Source organism: Heptranchias perlo, chromosome 17, assembly GCF_035084215.1.
Source record: "Heptranchias perlo isolate sHepPer1 chromosome 17, sHepPer1.hap1, whole genome shotgun sequence".
Lineage (NCBI taxonomy): Eukaryota > Metazoa > Chordata > Chondrichthyes > Hexanchiformes > Hexanchidae > Heptranchias > Heptranchias perlo.
In genome coordinates this window covers 56,138,569-56,154,753 of record NC_090341.1, presented here as the reverse complement: position 1 = coordinate 56,154,753, position 16,185 = coordinate 56,138,569, and the positions used below count along the sequence as shown (strand labels likewise).

The 16,185-nt window shown below is 43.3% G+C and overlaps 1 protein-coding gene across 1 annotated transcript in view; it reads left to right on the top strand.

Annotated features, from left to right (window-relative positions):
- LOC137334324 (E3 ubiquitin-protein ligase RNF123) overlaps positions 1–16,185 on the top strand; it is a 370,362-nt gene that overhangs the window by 85,192 nt on the left and 268,985 nt on the right. Inside the window, exons 22-24 of the mRNA XM_067999016.1 lie at positions 7,894–7,994; positions 9,786–9,981; positions 12,594–12,739. Coding sequence (XP_067855117.1) covers positions 7,894–7,994; positions 9,786–9,981; positions 12,594–12,739 — 443 coding nt within the window. The remainder of the gene's footprint in view (positions 1–7,893; positions 7,995–9,785; positions 9,982–12,593; positions 12,740–16,185) is intronic.

Sequence of the window (16,185 nt, the reverse complement as noted above, 5' to 3'; positions counted from 1 at the left end):
AGAGATGCTCATGCAGATGTTGAACCGGAACTCAATTCATGACTTGCCAAGCGCAGCTTGATCAGTTTTTGGAGTGAGGCGCAGCTAGGCTGAGCCATGATGCGTAGATCAAGTAGCGAGTCCCAGGAGAGGAGCAGGCGCTCCTGCCCTACAGGTTGAGAGAGGCAGGGCAGTCCGTTCACAACGTGCTAACGATGAGCTGTGTGAATAAGTACAGAAACATTCGTGGCAGAAGTCTGGCGGACCTCTTGTTTGTAAGATGTTGCAAATTGCGGCTGCTGCCTTCACTTAATTGGCCAAGTGCTAATTGTTATTTTTAATTTACTTCTGCAACATGAAAATGGCAACAACAGAGGGATTTTAGCGAAATAGAATCCCTTTATTTTGCTGTTCAGAAATGAGTGGATGGGGTGGGGTTCTGGTTGTACATACATATACTGAGAGATAATTGAGTTAATAGCCTCCCGTGCCTTGATGAATGTAATACACTGTGTGGTCCTGAGACCAGGAGCGCTCCTGGTGTGTGCTGAGGTATCTAATCTCAGCCAGGATGGTGTGATGGGAGTGTAATTTGATTTATTGTTCCTGTGCTATGGAAGAGATCACAGTTCGGTCCTGATCACAGTTCGGTCCTGATCACAGTTCGGTCCTGATCACAGTTCGGTCCTGATCACAGTTCGGTCCTGATCACAGTTCGGTCCTGATCACAGTTCGGTCCTGATCACAGTTCAGCCTCCCCTGTGTAGGATAGGATCGGACTTTCTGATTGCCTCAATGGTTGAACAGACAACCTGCACTATGTCCACTGTGGTGTATGAAGAATGGCTGTTTGGGCAGAGCCACTGGACCCTGACATCAGTCATTGACTTTGGAACAAGAAGGGAAGACCAAGTTAGCAGAGCTTGTCTGGAGAGGCGCAGCACTGCTGGGTGATGTAGCTTCACCACCTCCAGGGGGAGCTGCAGCTTCAGTCTGTAATACTCATTACTGACTCTCTTTGAAGTTCCTGAACTGAATAAATGTAAGCTTAAAAAAAAGTTATATACTTATTCTACCAGAGGCTAAATCACAGGCCAGCTATTTATTGTAGAAATAAAATAATGCAGTTTAGAACAGCCAGTAAATGGAACTTCTGAAAATGTGTGTCGATCCAAGTAATAGAATAGCAATAAATGCTTGATGGATTTGTAAAGCAGGGTCCTGTCAAGATGATGCTTGAATCAGGGTTTCTATGGCCTACATATCTGAAAGTAGCAGTTACTGAGTGACCATCATGCTTGGTTCCTTTTGTTTTTGATTATATATCAGAATCTCAACCTTTGTTTCCAAAGCAGGTCAGTGAACTAAGCCCAAACATTCCTAAGTCAGGTCAGTTAATTCTCTTCAATTTTTAATCCTGCAGCTTTCATACCTCACTCATTCATTATTCCACTTTGAGTGGCTGCCGTTATTTTGGAAGCATCCAGGCTGTGTTTATCCACACACCAAATCTCTCCCCATCTCTCCTGAAGGCATTGACTCGTGTCTGGTTTTATTTCCATAGACACTGGCAGCCTTCACATACCTTTCCCACTGAACCTGAAGATGAATGGTGGCAGACTATTCAATGCAGAGGCGTATCTGAGCCAGGCCCACTGCTGTCCTTGCCCTTTGATCCTACATGTGCACTGTTCAGGGATCACTAGGCTGTATTCAGGAGCTCATACTAAGACTCATTACCGTCCTCCTTTGGGTAGTATAGTAACATTATCGCTGCACACACTGAGATCAGCTAACTCAGCATAGACCAGGGACCAGCTCTGGGAGTCTCTGGCTCGTGTGGCTCTGTACCACGCTGGGCAGTGTATTTACCCACTGAGTTATCTGGGGAGCTCCAAGTCTTTAACTAGCTGGTGCCGCACTCAGAAACTGCTGCAGTCCCTCTCTGTGCACACTTGTTCCATCGTTCTTTACTGCTGCTTAAGAGTAAGGAGGGGATCCATGCAGTACTTTAAAATATCTGGGCCACAGAAAAGGTACAGTGAAGATTCACTAGAGTGACTGGACTAAGAGGTTATAGTAATGAGGAAAGGTTCAAAAATTGGAGCTTTTTTTGTCACTGGAAGAATGCGTCAAAATGCAAGAAGACATTAATAAACTTGCAGAATGGGCGTGTAAATGGCAAATGAATTTCAATATAGACAAGTGTGAGGTGGTGCGTTTTGGTAGGAAGAATAAGGAGACCACATAGTGCTTAGATAATAAGAGTCTAAATGGGGTAGAGGAGCAAAGGGATCTTGGGGGTACAGATACACAAATCACTAAAAGTAGTGACGCAGGTTAATAAGGCCATAAAAAAAGGCAAACCAAGCACTGGGGTTCATTTCTGGAGGGTTAGAATTGAAAAGCTGAGAAGTTATGTATCTTGTATAGAACCTTGGTTAGACCACACTTGGAGTATTGTGAACAGTTCTGGTTTCCATATTATGAAAAGGTTATATAGGCACTGGAGAAGGTCCAAACAAAATTCATACGGATGATACCAGAACTGAGAGGATATACTTATCAGGAAAGGCAGAACAGGCTTGGGGCTCTTTTCTCTAGAAAAGAGCAGGCTAAGTGGTGATCTGATAGGGGTCTTTAAGGTACTGAAAGGGTTTGATAGGGTAAACAAAGAGAAAATATTTCCCCTTGTGGGGGAGTCCACAACTAGAGGTTATAAATATAAGATAGTCACTAATAAATCCAATAGGGAATTCAGGAGAAACCTCTTTACCCAAAGAGTGGTAAGAATGTGGAACGCGCTATCACATGATGTAGCTGAGATAAATAGCATAGATGCATTTAAAGGGAAACTAGATAAGCACGAGAGGGAAAGGGATAGAAGGGTATGCTTGCTGATAGGGTTTGATAAAGGAGGGAGGGAGGAAGCTCATGTGGAGCATGAATACCGGCATGGACCAGTTGGGCCGAATGGCCTGTTTCTGTGCTGTAGACTCGATGCAACAGAGAAGAATAAAGGGGATCTAATTAAGGGTTTCAAATATCATAGAATCTTGCCTGTGCTGGCTCTTTGAAGGAGCTATCCAATTAGTCCCATATCTGCTTCCACCACCCTTTCAGGCAGTGCATTCCATATCATTACAACTCACTACATAAAATAAATTCTCCTCATCTCCCTGGTTCTTTTGCCAATCATCTTAATTCTGTGTCCTCTAGTTACTGACCCTCCTTATAAAAGGTTTTGAGATAGTAGATGGTGAAAGATTTTTCCCACTTGTTTGTGAATCGGTAACGAGGGGACACAGACTATCGATACAGGATCAAAGGGACAAGTAAGAAAAACGTTTTTTTACACAGTGTTATCAGAAGGTGGAATGGCTATTGAGGCTGAAACTATAACATTTAAAAAAAATATGGGGAAGGGATTAGAACAGATGGCTCTTATTGAAGGGTTAACACCAACCCAGATGTGATGGGCTAAATGGCCTCTTTTGTGCTGAAATTGCTGTACTCGAGGTAAACTGCTTGAATTGAGCAGATCCTCATTGAATGTGATGTATCTTCAGCCTTGGCAAATGTTACTTCCTAATATATGTATGAAGAATAGCTGCTTGGGTGAGGTACAGCAGAGCTACTGGATCCTGACATGTAAAACTCCTACCTTGTGGGAGATATTTAGCATGGTTCAGGTCCACCTCTGTGGCACAGCCCTCACCTTGGCTCTATTCCTACCTTTCCCAAATCCCCTGCAATGGCCTCTCCTCCTATACCTTCACAGTCACCTCTGGTGTGCCCCAGGATTCTGTCCTTGGCCTTTTCCTGTTCCTCATCCATATATTGTCGCTCAGTGATATGTGTAAGCATGGGGTCAGATTTCATATCTTTGTCAAAACTTTACTTCTGTCAACTGTTGCTGTGATGTCCAATAAGTTGTGGATGAGCCAGACTTTTTGCAGCTTGACGTTGGCAAGGTTGAAGCCCTGCTCCTCAGCCCCCACCACAAACTCCATGCCTCAGCTGACCCCAACCCTGTTTCTAGTTGCTCTTTTAAGGTCATCCTGACGGTGCGCAACCTCTACCCTGAGCTGAGCTTCAAATCGCACACCCAGTCCATCACCAAGGCCAACTATTTCCATCTCCGAAATGTTGGCACCTCTGTCCCTACCTCACCCCACTGAAACCCTTTTGTCACCTACAACCTTGTCTCACCCATTGCCTTCCTCACCGTCCTCCCAAACTGCACCCCACATAAACTCTGACATGCTAACCTGCTCCCTTATCCTCCACATTCTCCCCCGTTCTTGCCAACGTCCACTGGCTCCCATCCCTTAATGCATCGGCGTAAACATCCCTGGCCTCATCTACAAATCCCTTCATTGCCTCAACCCAGCCACCATCTCCACATCTGCAACATTACATCTCTGCTCGCACCTTCTGCCCTTCCAACTCTGGTCTTTTGTAGTACTCCCTCCTCTCTAACATCAATGGCACAGCCTGCAGCCATCTTGCCCCTCCTCACTGAGGACCTCCCTCCCTTCTCCCCCTTTCTACATCTCTCTCCACCTTCAAAGGCCCCACTTCAATTGTGCTTCTGGGCACCCTGCCTAATTCCACCCCCCCTCAAAACTCCTCAGGGCCTGACCCCCAAATGTGAAGCACCACATCTTGGGACATTTTGCTATGTTAAATTGACTTTGTTGAATCTAATGTTGAAAATTTTTAATTGGTTTTGTTTCACTAAACCAGATAGGGGAAGACTTTATGTTGAACGTTCTCCCTCTGCATTTACTTTCTGTAACGGATACTGGGACGTGCTCAGATCGGCAGCACCCTGATACTTACGATCTATTAAAATGGTGCAGCTCGCTGCTGCAGTGGCTGTGCGTGTGACTGAGACTGAGAGGCCTTGCTCGTTCATCCCTCCCGTGTTGTGTTTAATTCTGATGTTGACGATTCCGCTGGTAACTTAGCTGCAGTAAATTTATCGCCTCTATGGTGATAACTTGCTGTGGCAGGTTTGATGAAGCTTTCCATCAGCTGGATCATTGGAGCGCGTCTGGCGCAGGTTCAGTTTCCCAATATCTTTGATTGGGAGTGCAGATACCCCGAGCGGTGTCGGCCATAAACCTGTCCAATGTGCTGGACGGACGATGTTTATAATCCCCGAGTGCAGCTGATTTGGCTGAGGCGCGGTTATTTTCCTGGAATTCCATAAGTCAATCGGAAAGGTTTCTTTGGGTTTTTTAAATTTTACAATGGTGACCTGCAAACTGTAGATTACTGTGCTGACAGATTTTATACACCTGACAACAAAGTGCACTTTGCAAAATAAGCTATAAATTCAGGGAAATTAAACTCCAAATAATGAAGTAATTCCTTTACACGCATTGTTTTTAATCACTGCGACCGCTTCCAACTTGTTCATATCCCTCCTGTGCGTCCTTACTTAGGCTACCAGGCTTCCTATAATCTTTACCTGCTGCTGATTATGGGTAAGTGATGTAATTGAAGTTTTATTCATCTCTTCTCCCCCCACTCTCTCTTCCCCCCACCCCCCAAACACATGACATCTGTTTCTTTGCTAAAAATGATGTCCTAGTTTGTCTTGAACTCTTTGGATTTGTGGAAAGTATGAAGTATGACTGGTCCAGCTGATCCCAGAGCAGTATAGACAGAGGTCACAGTGAAGTGCTCAGCCCAGGAGGCAGAGGTTCATTGTGAGATATTGGGAAATGGGGGTGGTTAGAGAAGGGAGACTATAAATTATTGTTTTAAATAGATAAAAAAAAGAACAGACATGCTGAGATTTGGAGGCCTTCTGATAACAGCTAAGTGAAGGAGGCTAACATGGATGGTTAGAGCTGTGTATATCTTACTGAAATTTTCACAGTAAGCTATTAGCTTATACTTGACTTTTAGTCAACAAATTTACCCAGTCACTGAACTAGGGAGGGAGGTTGGTTATTCCTAAGTTCAATTTATCATGGGAGTTTTGAAGTCACAAGGTGTCTTGGTCAGACTCCTACACCCCCCACCAATCCCATGTTGAGGAGCCCTGATCCTGAAGAGCATCATTTCATTTCAGAAATATAGTTCAAATCTTGCCTTGCTATTGGGTACTGGATGGTGCAATGCCGTAAGATATTGTCCTTTCATTAATGGGAAGTGGGTTGGAATCCAGACCAAACTGATAATTGAAGCATCCTGTGTGCTGGCTGTTAGGGCCCGAATGAATTGAGCTTGGACAGTCTCGGTACAGTTCCTAGTTAGGACAGGACCAGACCACAAAATCTCCAACTCGTTACCACCGTTACTTTCTGTCTATCTCTTCCACCGTCCCCTTCTGTCTCTTTTCCACCCTCTCCATTTCTCCTGTCCTCTTCTGGATAGGCTGTGGTGGACCAGGAAGGAATCAGGATGAGGTGGATTATAGGAGATCAGGCCGTAGAAGGGAGCAGGTTGGGTCAGGCTGCTGATAGGTGCACCGGGGATTGGATTGTTGGAACTTCAGCAGATGTGATTGAATGAAAATAATGAGGGGAGGGCAGGAAACCATGGCATCAGCAGAACAAAAAACAAGCAACAAAGCCTAATTTAGTAATTCAAGATCTAGGCAAGTACTCCAGGCTCCCCACACAAGAACAGGCCTCTCAGGAAAATGTTTGCCAGGGATTTGTAGCACTGTGCAGGCATCTTTGAGCAAAAATAAGCATTTTATTAGAACTGCTTTTTTTCTGGATTTCTTGTGTTAGTGTTATTTAGATTGGATATATATTAACCAACTAAAATATCATGATGATTCAAACCACGTTCACAAAACAATTTGACTATTGGTTGGGTTGGTTTCTGCTACTTACCAGTTTGAGATTGGCGGCCTTGAAAATAATTAAATAACTTGCTTACTTACTTTACTGCAGCTTGTTTGCTCCTCATTGGTACTTGCTGATTGAATCAAACTGCTTATGATTTGTTTGTTTAGTCAATTGGATATTTGATTGGTGGCCATTTGAAGTGGCTTCCTGTAAAGTGTATATTACCCCCTTGTTCTCCGATTCTATTTCTATTGTATAATCACTGCTGTTTAGTATCCTGCTGTGTCTTTTTGCTTTAATATTTTATCTGTAAATAAGTTGACCTGTTTAGCCTGTATGTGATAGTTTAGTGGTATTTTTTCCATCTTCTGAGGTGAATATGCTGGGCATCCCACCTACAGATTTATCTCCAGTAAGTGATTCACCGTGATTCAGGCTTATTTGTTAAACCTGGGCTACATTAATCCATCCCCGGCAGAGAATGAAACCACAGGTGTCTGTTGGTAAGAGACTATTGGTTTAGAGAAACTGTGAACAAGAGAAAAAATGTTTAGAAAAAAGCTCAAACAGGTGAGATTATGAACTCAAACCACAGGCTTTCCTAAACACAGGGCAGGTCTATATAGAGGAAACTTCTTGCAGGTGTTTCCAATATTAACTAACCAATCCTCTGGGGAAATTGATTTTTTTTCAGAATTATTATAGTTTTAATGTGTGTGTTACGTTATTTCTAGCTGTATGAATCACCTAAGGGAAGGAATGGCAAATGAAGAACATGTAAAGATATTATTCGATCGGTTTTGTGGTACTTTCTGGTTTGTGAAGGGCTCGGAAAATAAAACTGAGGCATTTCATTGGTCTTCTGTTGGTCACTCGTTCCTCATTGTTACTTTATGATTCGTTCACATTTAGGCAATAAGGTATAAGTGCTTATTTGAACCAACTAAGATTCTTTTGCTCAATAGATGTGTGATGCTTTGAAGGTGTTACACCTCTTGACATGAAGTACGTGCTGCTACAGCAGATTTTAACATGCATTAGTAACGTGTATGTGTGGGGGAATAAAGAGGGTTCTAATACTCACCTGTATTTTTCATAGATGATCTTGCATCAAAAGCCAATATCATCATTGACCCCGCTGAGATCTCTGCCATTTCAATGGACGACTTAGATGAAGATGATGAGAGTGTAACTCAACAGGTACAAAATCACCGCTTTCTCTGACTTTGCGTAGCTTGTTTTATTTGTTAGATCCCAAAGCAAGAGGCGCTGAAACTATTGCTGACCCAGAGTATTGTCAGGATTGTGGAGGGAGTTTGTGTTTGAGATTCAGACTCCGTGACAAAGATTGTTGACTTATTCACTCATCTGACTTCAGATGATTAAAAACGACAGGGCAGCTATTGGTCACAAGTTTGTACACTATCCCTTATTACCACTAGATGTCGCAAGCACACTTTGTAATTGCCCACGAGCGTGGGTTATTTACATTGAATGTAGCAACTGATGCACCTTCTCAATCATCTCTACTAGAATCTATACCGTATTGTTTTAATCCACTGCTACCTCAGGAGCACTGTTCCAACTTGAATGCCCTAGTATTGTGTTCATCCATTGCTACCCCAGGAACGCTGTTTGAGCAGGAATCCACTAATATTATGTTCATGACCCAGCATATCAAGAAAGCCACGGGAGGCAGTGCTCATCTCGAGCTGGTATTTTTTTAATGGCCCCTAAATCATATAGGAAGTGGAAGTTGTAGCAGACTTGAGGGATACAACCATAGAATTATCAAATTTAACATCAGATATATCAAAGACCAGGAGCCAGAACTAAGTTCAAAGAAATGAGGGAACACCTAAAGCAAATGGATTGGTTATTCAACAACTCATCAGTAGAGAACAAAAGGAACACATTTAAAGGAATAATGTAAAGCATGTAGGACAAATATATACCTAAAAACAACCAGCTCAGACTAAACAATTGTGACCCTAAATGGATTAACAAATTAATAGCAATATAAAGTGGAAAAAACTACCTTTACAAATCCTGCAGGGGAAAGGGGTTCACTGGGGCGAATACAGGTACATTCAGAAACACGTTTAAAGGGTGGTCAGATGGGTCAAGGAAGACCTAGGAAAGGACATTGGTACTGAGGCAAAACATAATCCTCATACAATAGTAAGAAGGCGGTCAGGGAAGCAGTGAGAATTATAAAAGGTGCATGCGGGCTCGAAACTCAGGATGAACACCAAATAGTAAATATTCTGAATGCTTATTTTCTCCAGTTATTCACGAGGGAAATAATGAGCAACATAGTTAACCAAGGCAGAATTTATGACTTTTATGTACACAGGATGAAAATCCTAGACAGGCTTAAAGGACTCAAAACAAGTAAATCTCCAGGGTTAGATGGTATTCCTCTCTAACTGGTGAGAGAGATGAGAGAGGAGATTTGTGAGGCACTGACGGTCAGTATGAGGGCGTCACTGGACACTGGGGAGGTTGGTAACTGGGGAGCTGGTTGGTAACTGGTAAATGTGGTGCCCAGATTCTAAAAAGATGACTAAACATACACAAGTAACTATTAGCCCATTAATTTTATTTTAATTCCACGTAAAATAATGGAATTAATTATCAAGTGTAAGCTTGCTGATTGCCTATAGAACAATAATTCTATGGGGATCCAGGGTAAATCTTGGGAATGGATAAGGAACCTGCTGATTCCTAGGAAAAAAAATAGTGGAGTGCCCAGGGTTCAGTGGTGAGACCACTACTGTTTCTCATTTACATCGGTGACTTGGATTCTTAAACAATGCAAATTAGTCAAATTTGCAGATGAATCAGGCAGTGGAATCGAAGGAAGCAGCTCAGAAATTACAGGATGAGTTGACAAAATATGTCGGGTTTTCTGTGTAACTCTGATCACTTGTGTGACCCCCCCCTTACAGTCGGTTTCTGGTTTCTTCTTTGCATGTGTCCTAAATCCAGCAGAGGCCGGGTGGTGCTGCCGCAGGTGGGGGAGCTCTCGCCAGGCCCAGTTGGTTAAGTTCACCAACCCTGGGCCGAGCCAATAGGTTCCTGAGCACGGCTGCTGTGAGTTTGATGAATCCTCGCCGATCCCTGGCCACTGTGGAAAAGGTGAAGGTTCGTACTCTGAGCGTGGAGCAGAGGACGGAGGAGGACAGTAAGTACCTGCTCAGCAGATGCTTAGTTTGAAGTGAGACTGTATGTATATTTATGATAAAAATGGTAGTTATATTATGAGCTGGAACCATTGCAGCAAATCCAAAGAGGAACCTATTCTGACATCAGCTTAGCGATATGGAATGAGTTCATGACTTGATTGGTTTGTAAATTTGGGAAGTGAGTGTGAGGGTGCAGACACTTTGGGTAATAAAAACAGAAAATGCTGGAAACACTCAGCAGGTCAGGCAGCAACTGTGGAGAGAGAAACAGAGTTAACGTTTCAGGTCGATGACCTTTCACCAGAACTGGAAGATGTTAGAGATGAACAGTTTTTAAGCAGGTACAGCGCTAGTGAAAAGGGAGTGAGTAATTGACAAAAGGTGGTGGTAATGGGACAAGTATAGAAACAAAAGATGGGTCCAGAGGAGGTGTAAATGATTACAGCAGACACTTTTGAGTAACTTGATACAGAGCACAAAGCTGCCGGACACTTCCTGGTCTGCAGGCATGTCTCACTCTCGAGTTTTAACCTGGGAAAGCTGCTAGAGTTTCTGAGTTCAAACCTCCAGTTCCGTCTCGTGTTCTATTGATGGAATGCTTTGCACGTGCCTGGCTTGAACTTCCCGAGGTAGTGAGCGCAGGGCCTGCTTCGTATACCAGAGACTCAAATGGTGCACAAACACGTTAGAACTGTGAGGGGTATTATGTGCTGCAACAAGACTTGCAGAAAGTCAAGTCAAAGACTAGCCAGCCGGCAAAAGTCTATCAAAGAGCACTCCAGAAGAATCTCCACCCGTAAGCTGTCCACAAATGCTGTGTGACTGACACTCTTGCACAGTAGAAGAAAGCAGAGTGCGTCAGTAAAAATTGCTGGTGACTCACTTAGGGCTCCTTTAGCCACAGCAGAAGTGCACTTAGTACAAATTAACGCGGTAATAAAAATAGTTTAATACACAGAGGATGCTGCTAATGCAACTGAAAGGTGTATTTGGATGTTAGCCCTGTAGTGTTGTGCCACTCAACCCTAATGATTTGGGTTAAGTGGCGTACCATTACTTTGCTGACATGGTTCAGTTTATATTATTATTGGCTTTTCCTTGTGTTTTGATAATGATACAAATGCTCTAAACCCACCAAGTGCACTCTTCTGAGAAGGCATAGTTTAATTGCTATTGGGAGGCCTCATTGAAGAATTTGGGATTATGAGGGTAATTGACAGTTGATCCGTGGAAGTTGTTTACTATGTGTTACTGTCACTCGATCTCAGGGTAATGGTAGACAATTTTCACCAGGATTTCAGTCCAGCATTAATGGTGGCTATGTGAAATTTTGTACTATATATGCAGTCAAACTATGGAGTGTGTGTGTGTATATACACATATACGCACACACGCATATATGCACACACGTGTGTACATACATATTTTATGTCCTCCCAAACTCTTCTGCTACAACATTTTGTGTACGCTGGCTTGAAGTACAAGGGTGATTACAGGTGGACCACAGTGGTGGAAAGGATACAGTCCTGGTGTAGATGGTGATATCGGTGTAACACTTATGGTAGTACCTTGAGCTGGACCACTGCCTCTGCTCCAGTACCTGTGCCCTTGTGCCTGGTCCTGGTAATGGTATGGTTTGGTTTGGTCGGTCTGCGGTATTAAACTTGTTGCAGAATTGTCCAGAGAGGGATTGTGTAAAGATATAGGATTTTTGTGATTAGATGAAGACTGTGGCAAATGGAATTCACTGTAGGCAAATGTGAGGTCATCCACTTTGGATCAAAAAAGGATAGAACAGGGCACTTTCTAAATGGTAAAAAGTTAAAAACAGTGGATGTTCAAAGGGACTTAGGGGTACAGGTACATAGATCATTGAAGTGTCATGAACAGGTGCAGAAAATAATCAATAAGGCTAATGGAATGCTGGCCTTTATATCTAGAGGACCAGAGTACAAGGAGGCAGAAATTATGCTGCAGCTATACAAAACCCTGGTTAGACCAGGGTTTTGTTTGGCTGCAGCATAATTTCTGGAGTGCTGTGAGCAGTTCTGGGCACTGCACCTTCGGAAGGAAGGACATATTGGCCTTGGAGAGAGTGTAGGTTTACTAGAATGATACTCTGACTTCAAGGGTTAAGTTACGAGGAGAGATTACACAAATTGGGGTTGTATTCTCCAGAGTTTCGAAGGTTAAGGGGTGATCTGATCGAAGTTTATAAGTTATTAAGGGGAACAGATAGGGTGGATAGAGAGAAACTATTTCCGCTGGTTGGGGATTCGAGGAGTAGGGGGCACAGTCTAAAAATTAGAGCCAGACCTTTCAGGAGCGAGATTAGAAAACATTTCTACACACAAAGGGTGGTAGGAGTTTGGAATTCTCTTTCGCAAACGGCAATTGATACTAGCTCAATTGCTAATTTTAAATCTGAGATAGATAGCTTTTTGGCAACCAAAGGTATTAAGGGATATGGGCCAAAGGCAGGAATATGGAGTTAGATCACAGATCAGCCATGATCTTATCAAATGGGCTCAAGGGGCTGAATGGCCTACTCCTGTTCCTATGTTCCTAAGACTGGTGCTGATGCACACTGATACTTTTCTTCTCCTTACAGTTGAAGGGAGCCACGGAAATGATGGCCTGTTGTTAGGGCGTCCCCCTGATGAGCCGGATCACCCAATTTCAGAGAAATCTCTACTGGAAATCCTGGACGGAGCTATCATGATGTACAACCTCAGTGTGCACCAGCAGCTTGGCAAGGTAACATGATGTTGGTTGAGGGATAAATATTGGCCAGGACACTGTGGGAAAACTCCCCTGCTTTTCTTCGAAATAGTGCCTAGGGATCCTTTACGTCCACCTGAGGGAGCAGACGGGGCCTCAGATTCCCATCTCATCCGAAGGATGGCACCTTCAGTACTGCACTGAAGTGTCAGCCTAGATTATGTGCTGAAGTATGTGGAGTGGGACTTGAACCCACAACCTTCTGACTCAGAGGCGGGAGTGCTACCACTGAGCCACAGCTACATTACATCAATTTTTCTCCTTCAGGTGAGGGAGAAATAGCAATTGGTAAAAGAACCAGAGGCGACATGAAGAAAATTTTTTTTACGCAGCCAGTAGTTATGATCTGGAATGCACTGCCTGAAAGGGTGGTGAAAGCAGTTTCAATAATAACTTTCAGAAGGGAGTTGAATAAATACTTGAAAAGGAAAAATTTGCAGGACTACGAGGAAAGAGCAGTGGAGTGGGTCTAATTGGATAGTTCTTTCAAAGAGCCGACACAGGCATGATGGGCCAAATGGCCACCTTCTGTGCTTTATCATTCTGTGATTATGATTACATCAGTGGCTACACCAAAAAAGTACTCCATTGGCTGTAAAGTGCCTTTAGGATGTCCTGAAGTCGTGCCAGGCGCTATATAAATGCAAGTCTTTCTTTAACAGGCAGAGTGTAGGACCACTTCAAATACTTAGTTGTTAAATATATAGCAAACAGGTGGTCAGAGAAACACTGGGATGGTGAAGGACTCAATATCAAGTGATCAAGGGATGGATGATATCCCAAGTGACTTCTTTGTATTATTTTTCAAAGAGTAAATAAACCAGAGGCTCTGTTCCCAGTACAGATGAGGGAGAAATATTAAGCATGTTAGAAATTACAAACAAGAAGGCAATGGGCAGGCTGGGAGCATTGGAGATGGGCTGTACACTTGGGGCACTTAAGGGAATAGCCAATAAAATTGGTCACATGCTGGCGGACAGTTCTGGGGATTCATTGGAACAGCAACAGTGCCCAAGGATTGGGGGACAAATGTAATGCTGATTTATAAAAAGGGCATAGAAGACTCCAGGCCAGCGAGCCTGACACCTGTAAAGTGTTAGAGGGCATCCTGAAAGAGAAAACAGTGAAGCACTTTGAAAAATATGGACTAATTAGAGGGAGTCGGCATGGCTTTATGGGAGAGAAGTTAAGATAATGGACCTGGTGGATAGGGGAAGTTCAACAACTATCTATTTGGATTTTAGCAAAGCATTTTATGCAAGAGCAGTGAATATAATAAACAAGATCTTTGAGTGATTAGTCAGGGTGTAAAACATAAATTTTGGAGGGAGCAGTAATAACGAGCTTGTATCGGGCATTGTTTCCGTCCTCCCTGGAGACAGTGTATAATTCTGGCCATTGTTTTACAATGGGGAAATCATGACTGGAGAGAGTACAGAGGAGGCCACCTGAGCTAAGGAAGCTGGGAGTAGTTACACTGGAGACTTCATTGAAGTTTCCCAGATGCTGCCGGGTTCAGATTTGTTCCCAGAGCTGCCCGTTGTTTCACCGGTCGTGGGGATGCCTGTACCTCAGAATCTCACACCTCAGCCGGGAAAATTTCTCTGTTCACCTGGCGTGACATAGGGGCGAGGTTTCCTTTGTCAGGAGAGATGCAAGCTGACGTCCACCTTGCCGTGTTCCTGCTGGTCAAAATCAAAACAAATTCTGGAGGATATTTGGTGCTGAGCAGCCTTCGAAGGAGAGAAGGCACTCTGTTGGTTTGTGCTTGCATGGCGATGCAGTAAGATTTCAATTTGGTAAATCTGTAAAACCTACAAGGAATAACAATCAGGGGTATTGGAACAATTCCCCAATTCCACATCAGAGAATGGGCTGAAGATCTTTCGTCTGAGATATTAGATGCCTAAAATTTGTCTTGCCCCCAAATTGTATTACATAATCAGTTCAGAGTATATTCACTGTTATACAACCCTTTGGGGACATAGTGAATGAGTTAACCTCTTACCAATGTCATCGAAGATGGAGTCAAATACAGAAATCCATGGCATAACATTACTTTATTAACACGCCTTTGATACTACTGCATGATTAATACTTTCGTAAGATTAAGGAGTGCACAAAGTATTTGGATAGATATAGTTAACTGATGGAGTTTAAATTAGTACAGGCTCAAGCATAATTTATGTGTATCACAATAATTCTTCAGCTGGGCTCTGTATAATACAGAATAAAGTTATACTCACAACCAAAGTGCACATAAAGTAGGAAATTCAATTTTGCAATTCAATACCTTGTGCAGTTGGTTAGTAAATTTGAATAACAAATTCCCAGCTATGTTGAAAGTCTATTTCAGTGTATTGCTGGTAAGCCAGAAGCTTCACACAAGCTCGTTGTTCCAGGCTGCTTGTGGCAGGGTTAGGCTGATCCACCTCGCTCTGGGGACGTCTGCAGGTTAATCTTCGTCTGTGCCATGGTGTTCCTCCCCTCTTGGATCGTTGTCTTCTCCTGGTACATCCAACCTTGCACATGCTGTTGTATCTGGCCTGCGAATTTCTAACTCTTATCCCAAAACCACCTTCCTGCTTGAGTATCAATCCAGTATATCTTTGATTTTCCCTCTTCCCACCTATATGTCAGGTGGACCAATTGGATGACCCACCTTGACACGAGGATTGAATTTTCAGTGTCGTTCACTGTTGACGGTGCCGTCAGGAATCAGATTGCAACTAAATGACAAAGGGCAGGCCATTGGGAAGTTCTTTCCTCCAACCTACCAGATAAACAAAGCTATCGTAGAATCATAGAATGGTTACAGCACAAGTGGAGACCATTCGGCTCATCGAGCCCATGCAGGCTCTTTGTAAGAGCAATCCAGTTAGTCCCACTACCCCGCTCTTTCCCCGTAGCCCTGCAAATCTTTTCCTTTCAAGTATTTATCCAATTCCCTTTTGAAAGCCATGATTGAATCTGCTTCCACCACACTTTCAGGCAGTGCATTCCAGATCGTAACGACTCGCTGCGTAAAAAAGTTTTTCCTCATGTCGCCTTTGGTTCTTTTGCCAGTCACCTTAAATCTGTGTCATCTGGTTCTCGACCCTTCCGCCAATGGGAACGTTTCTCTTCATTTGTTTTATCTAAACCCTTCATGATTTTGAACACCACTATCAAATCTCCTCTTAACCTTCTCTGCTCTAAGGAGAACAACCCCAGCTTCTCCAGTCTATCCACATAACTGAAGTTCCTCATCCCTGGAACCATTCTAGTAATTCTTTTCTGCACCCTCTCTAAGGCCTTCACATCCTTCCTAAAATGCGCTGCCCAGAATTGGACACAATACTCCAGTTGTGGCAGAACCATGGTTCAACATAACTTTCTTGCTTTTGTACTCCGACTCTATAAAGCCCAGGATCCCATGTGAC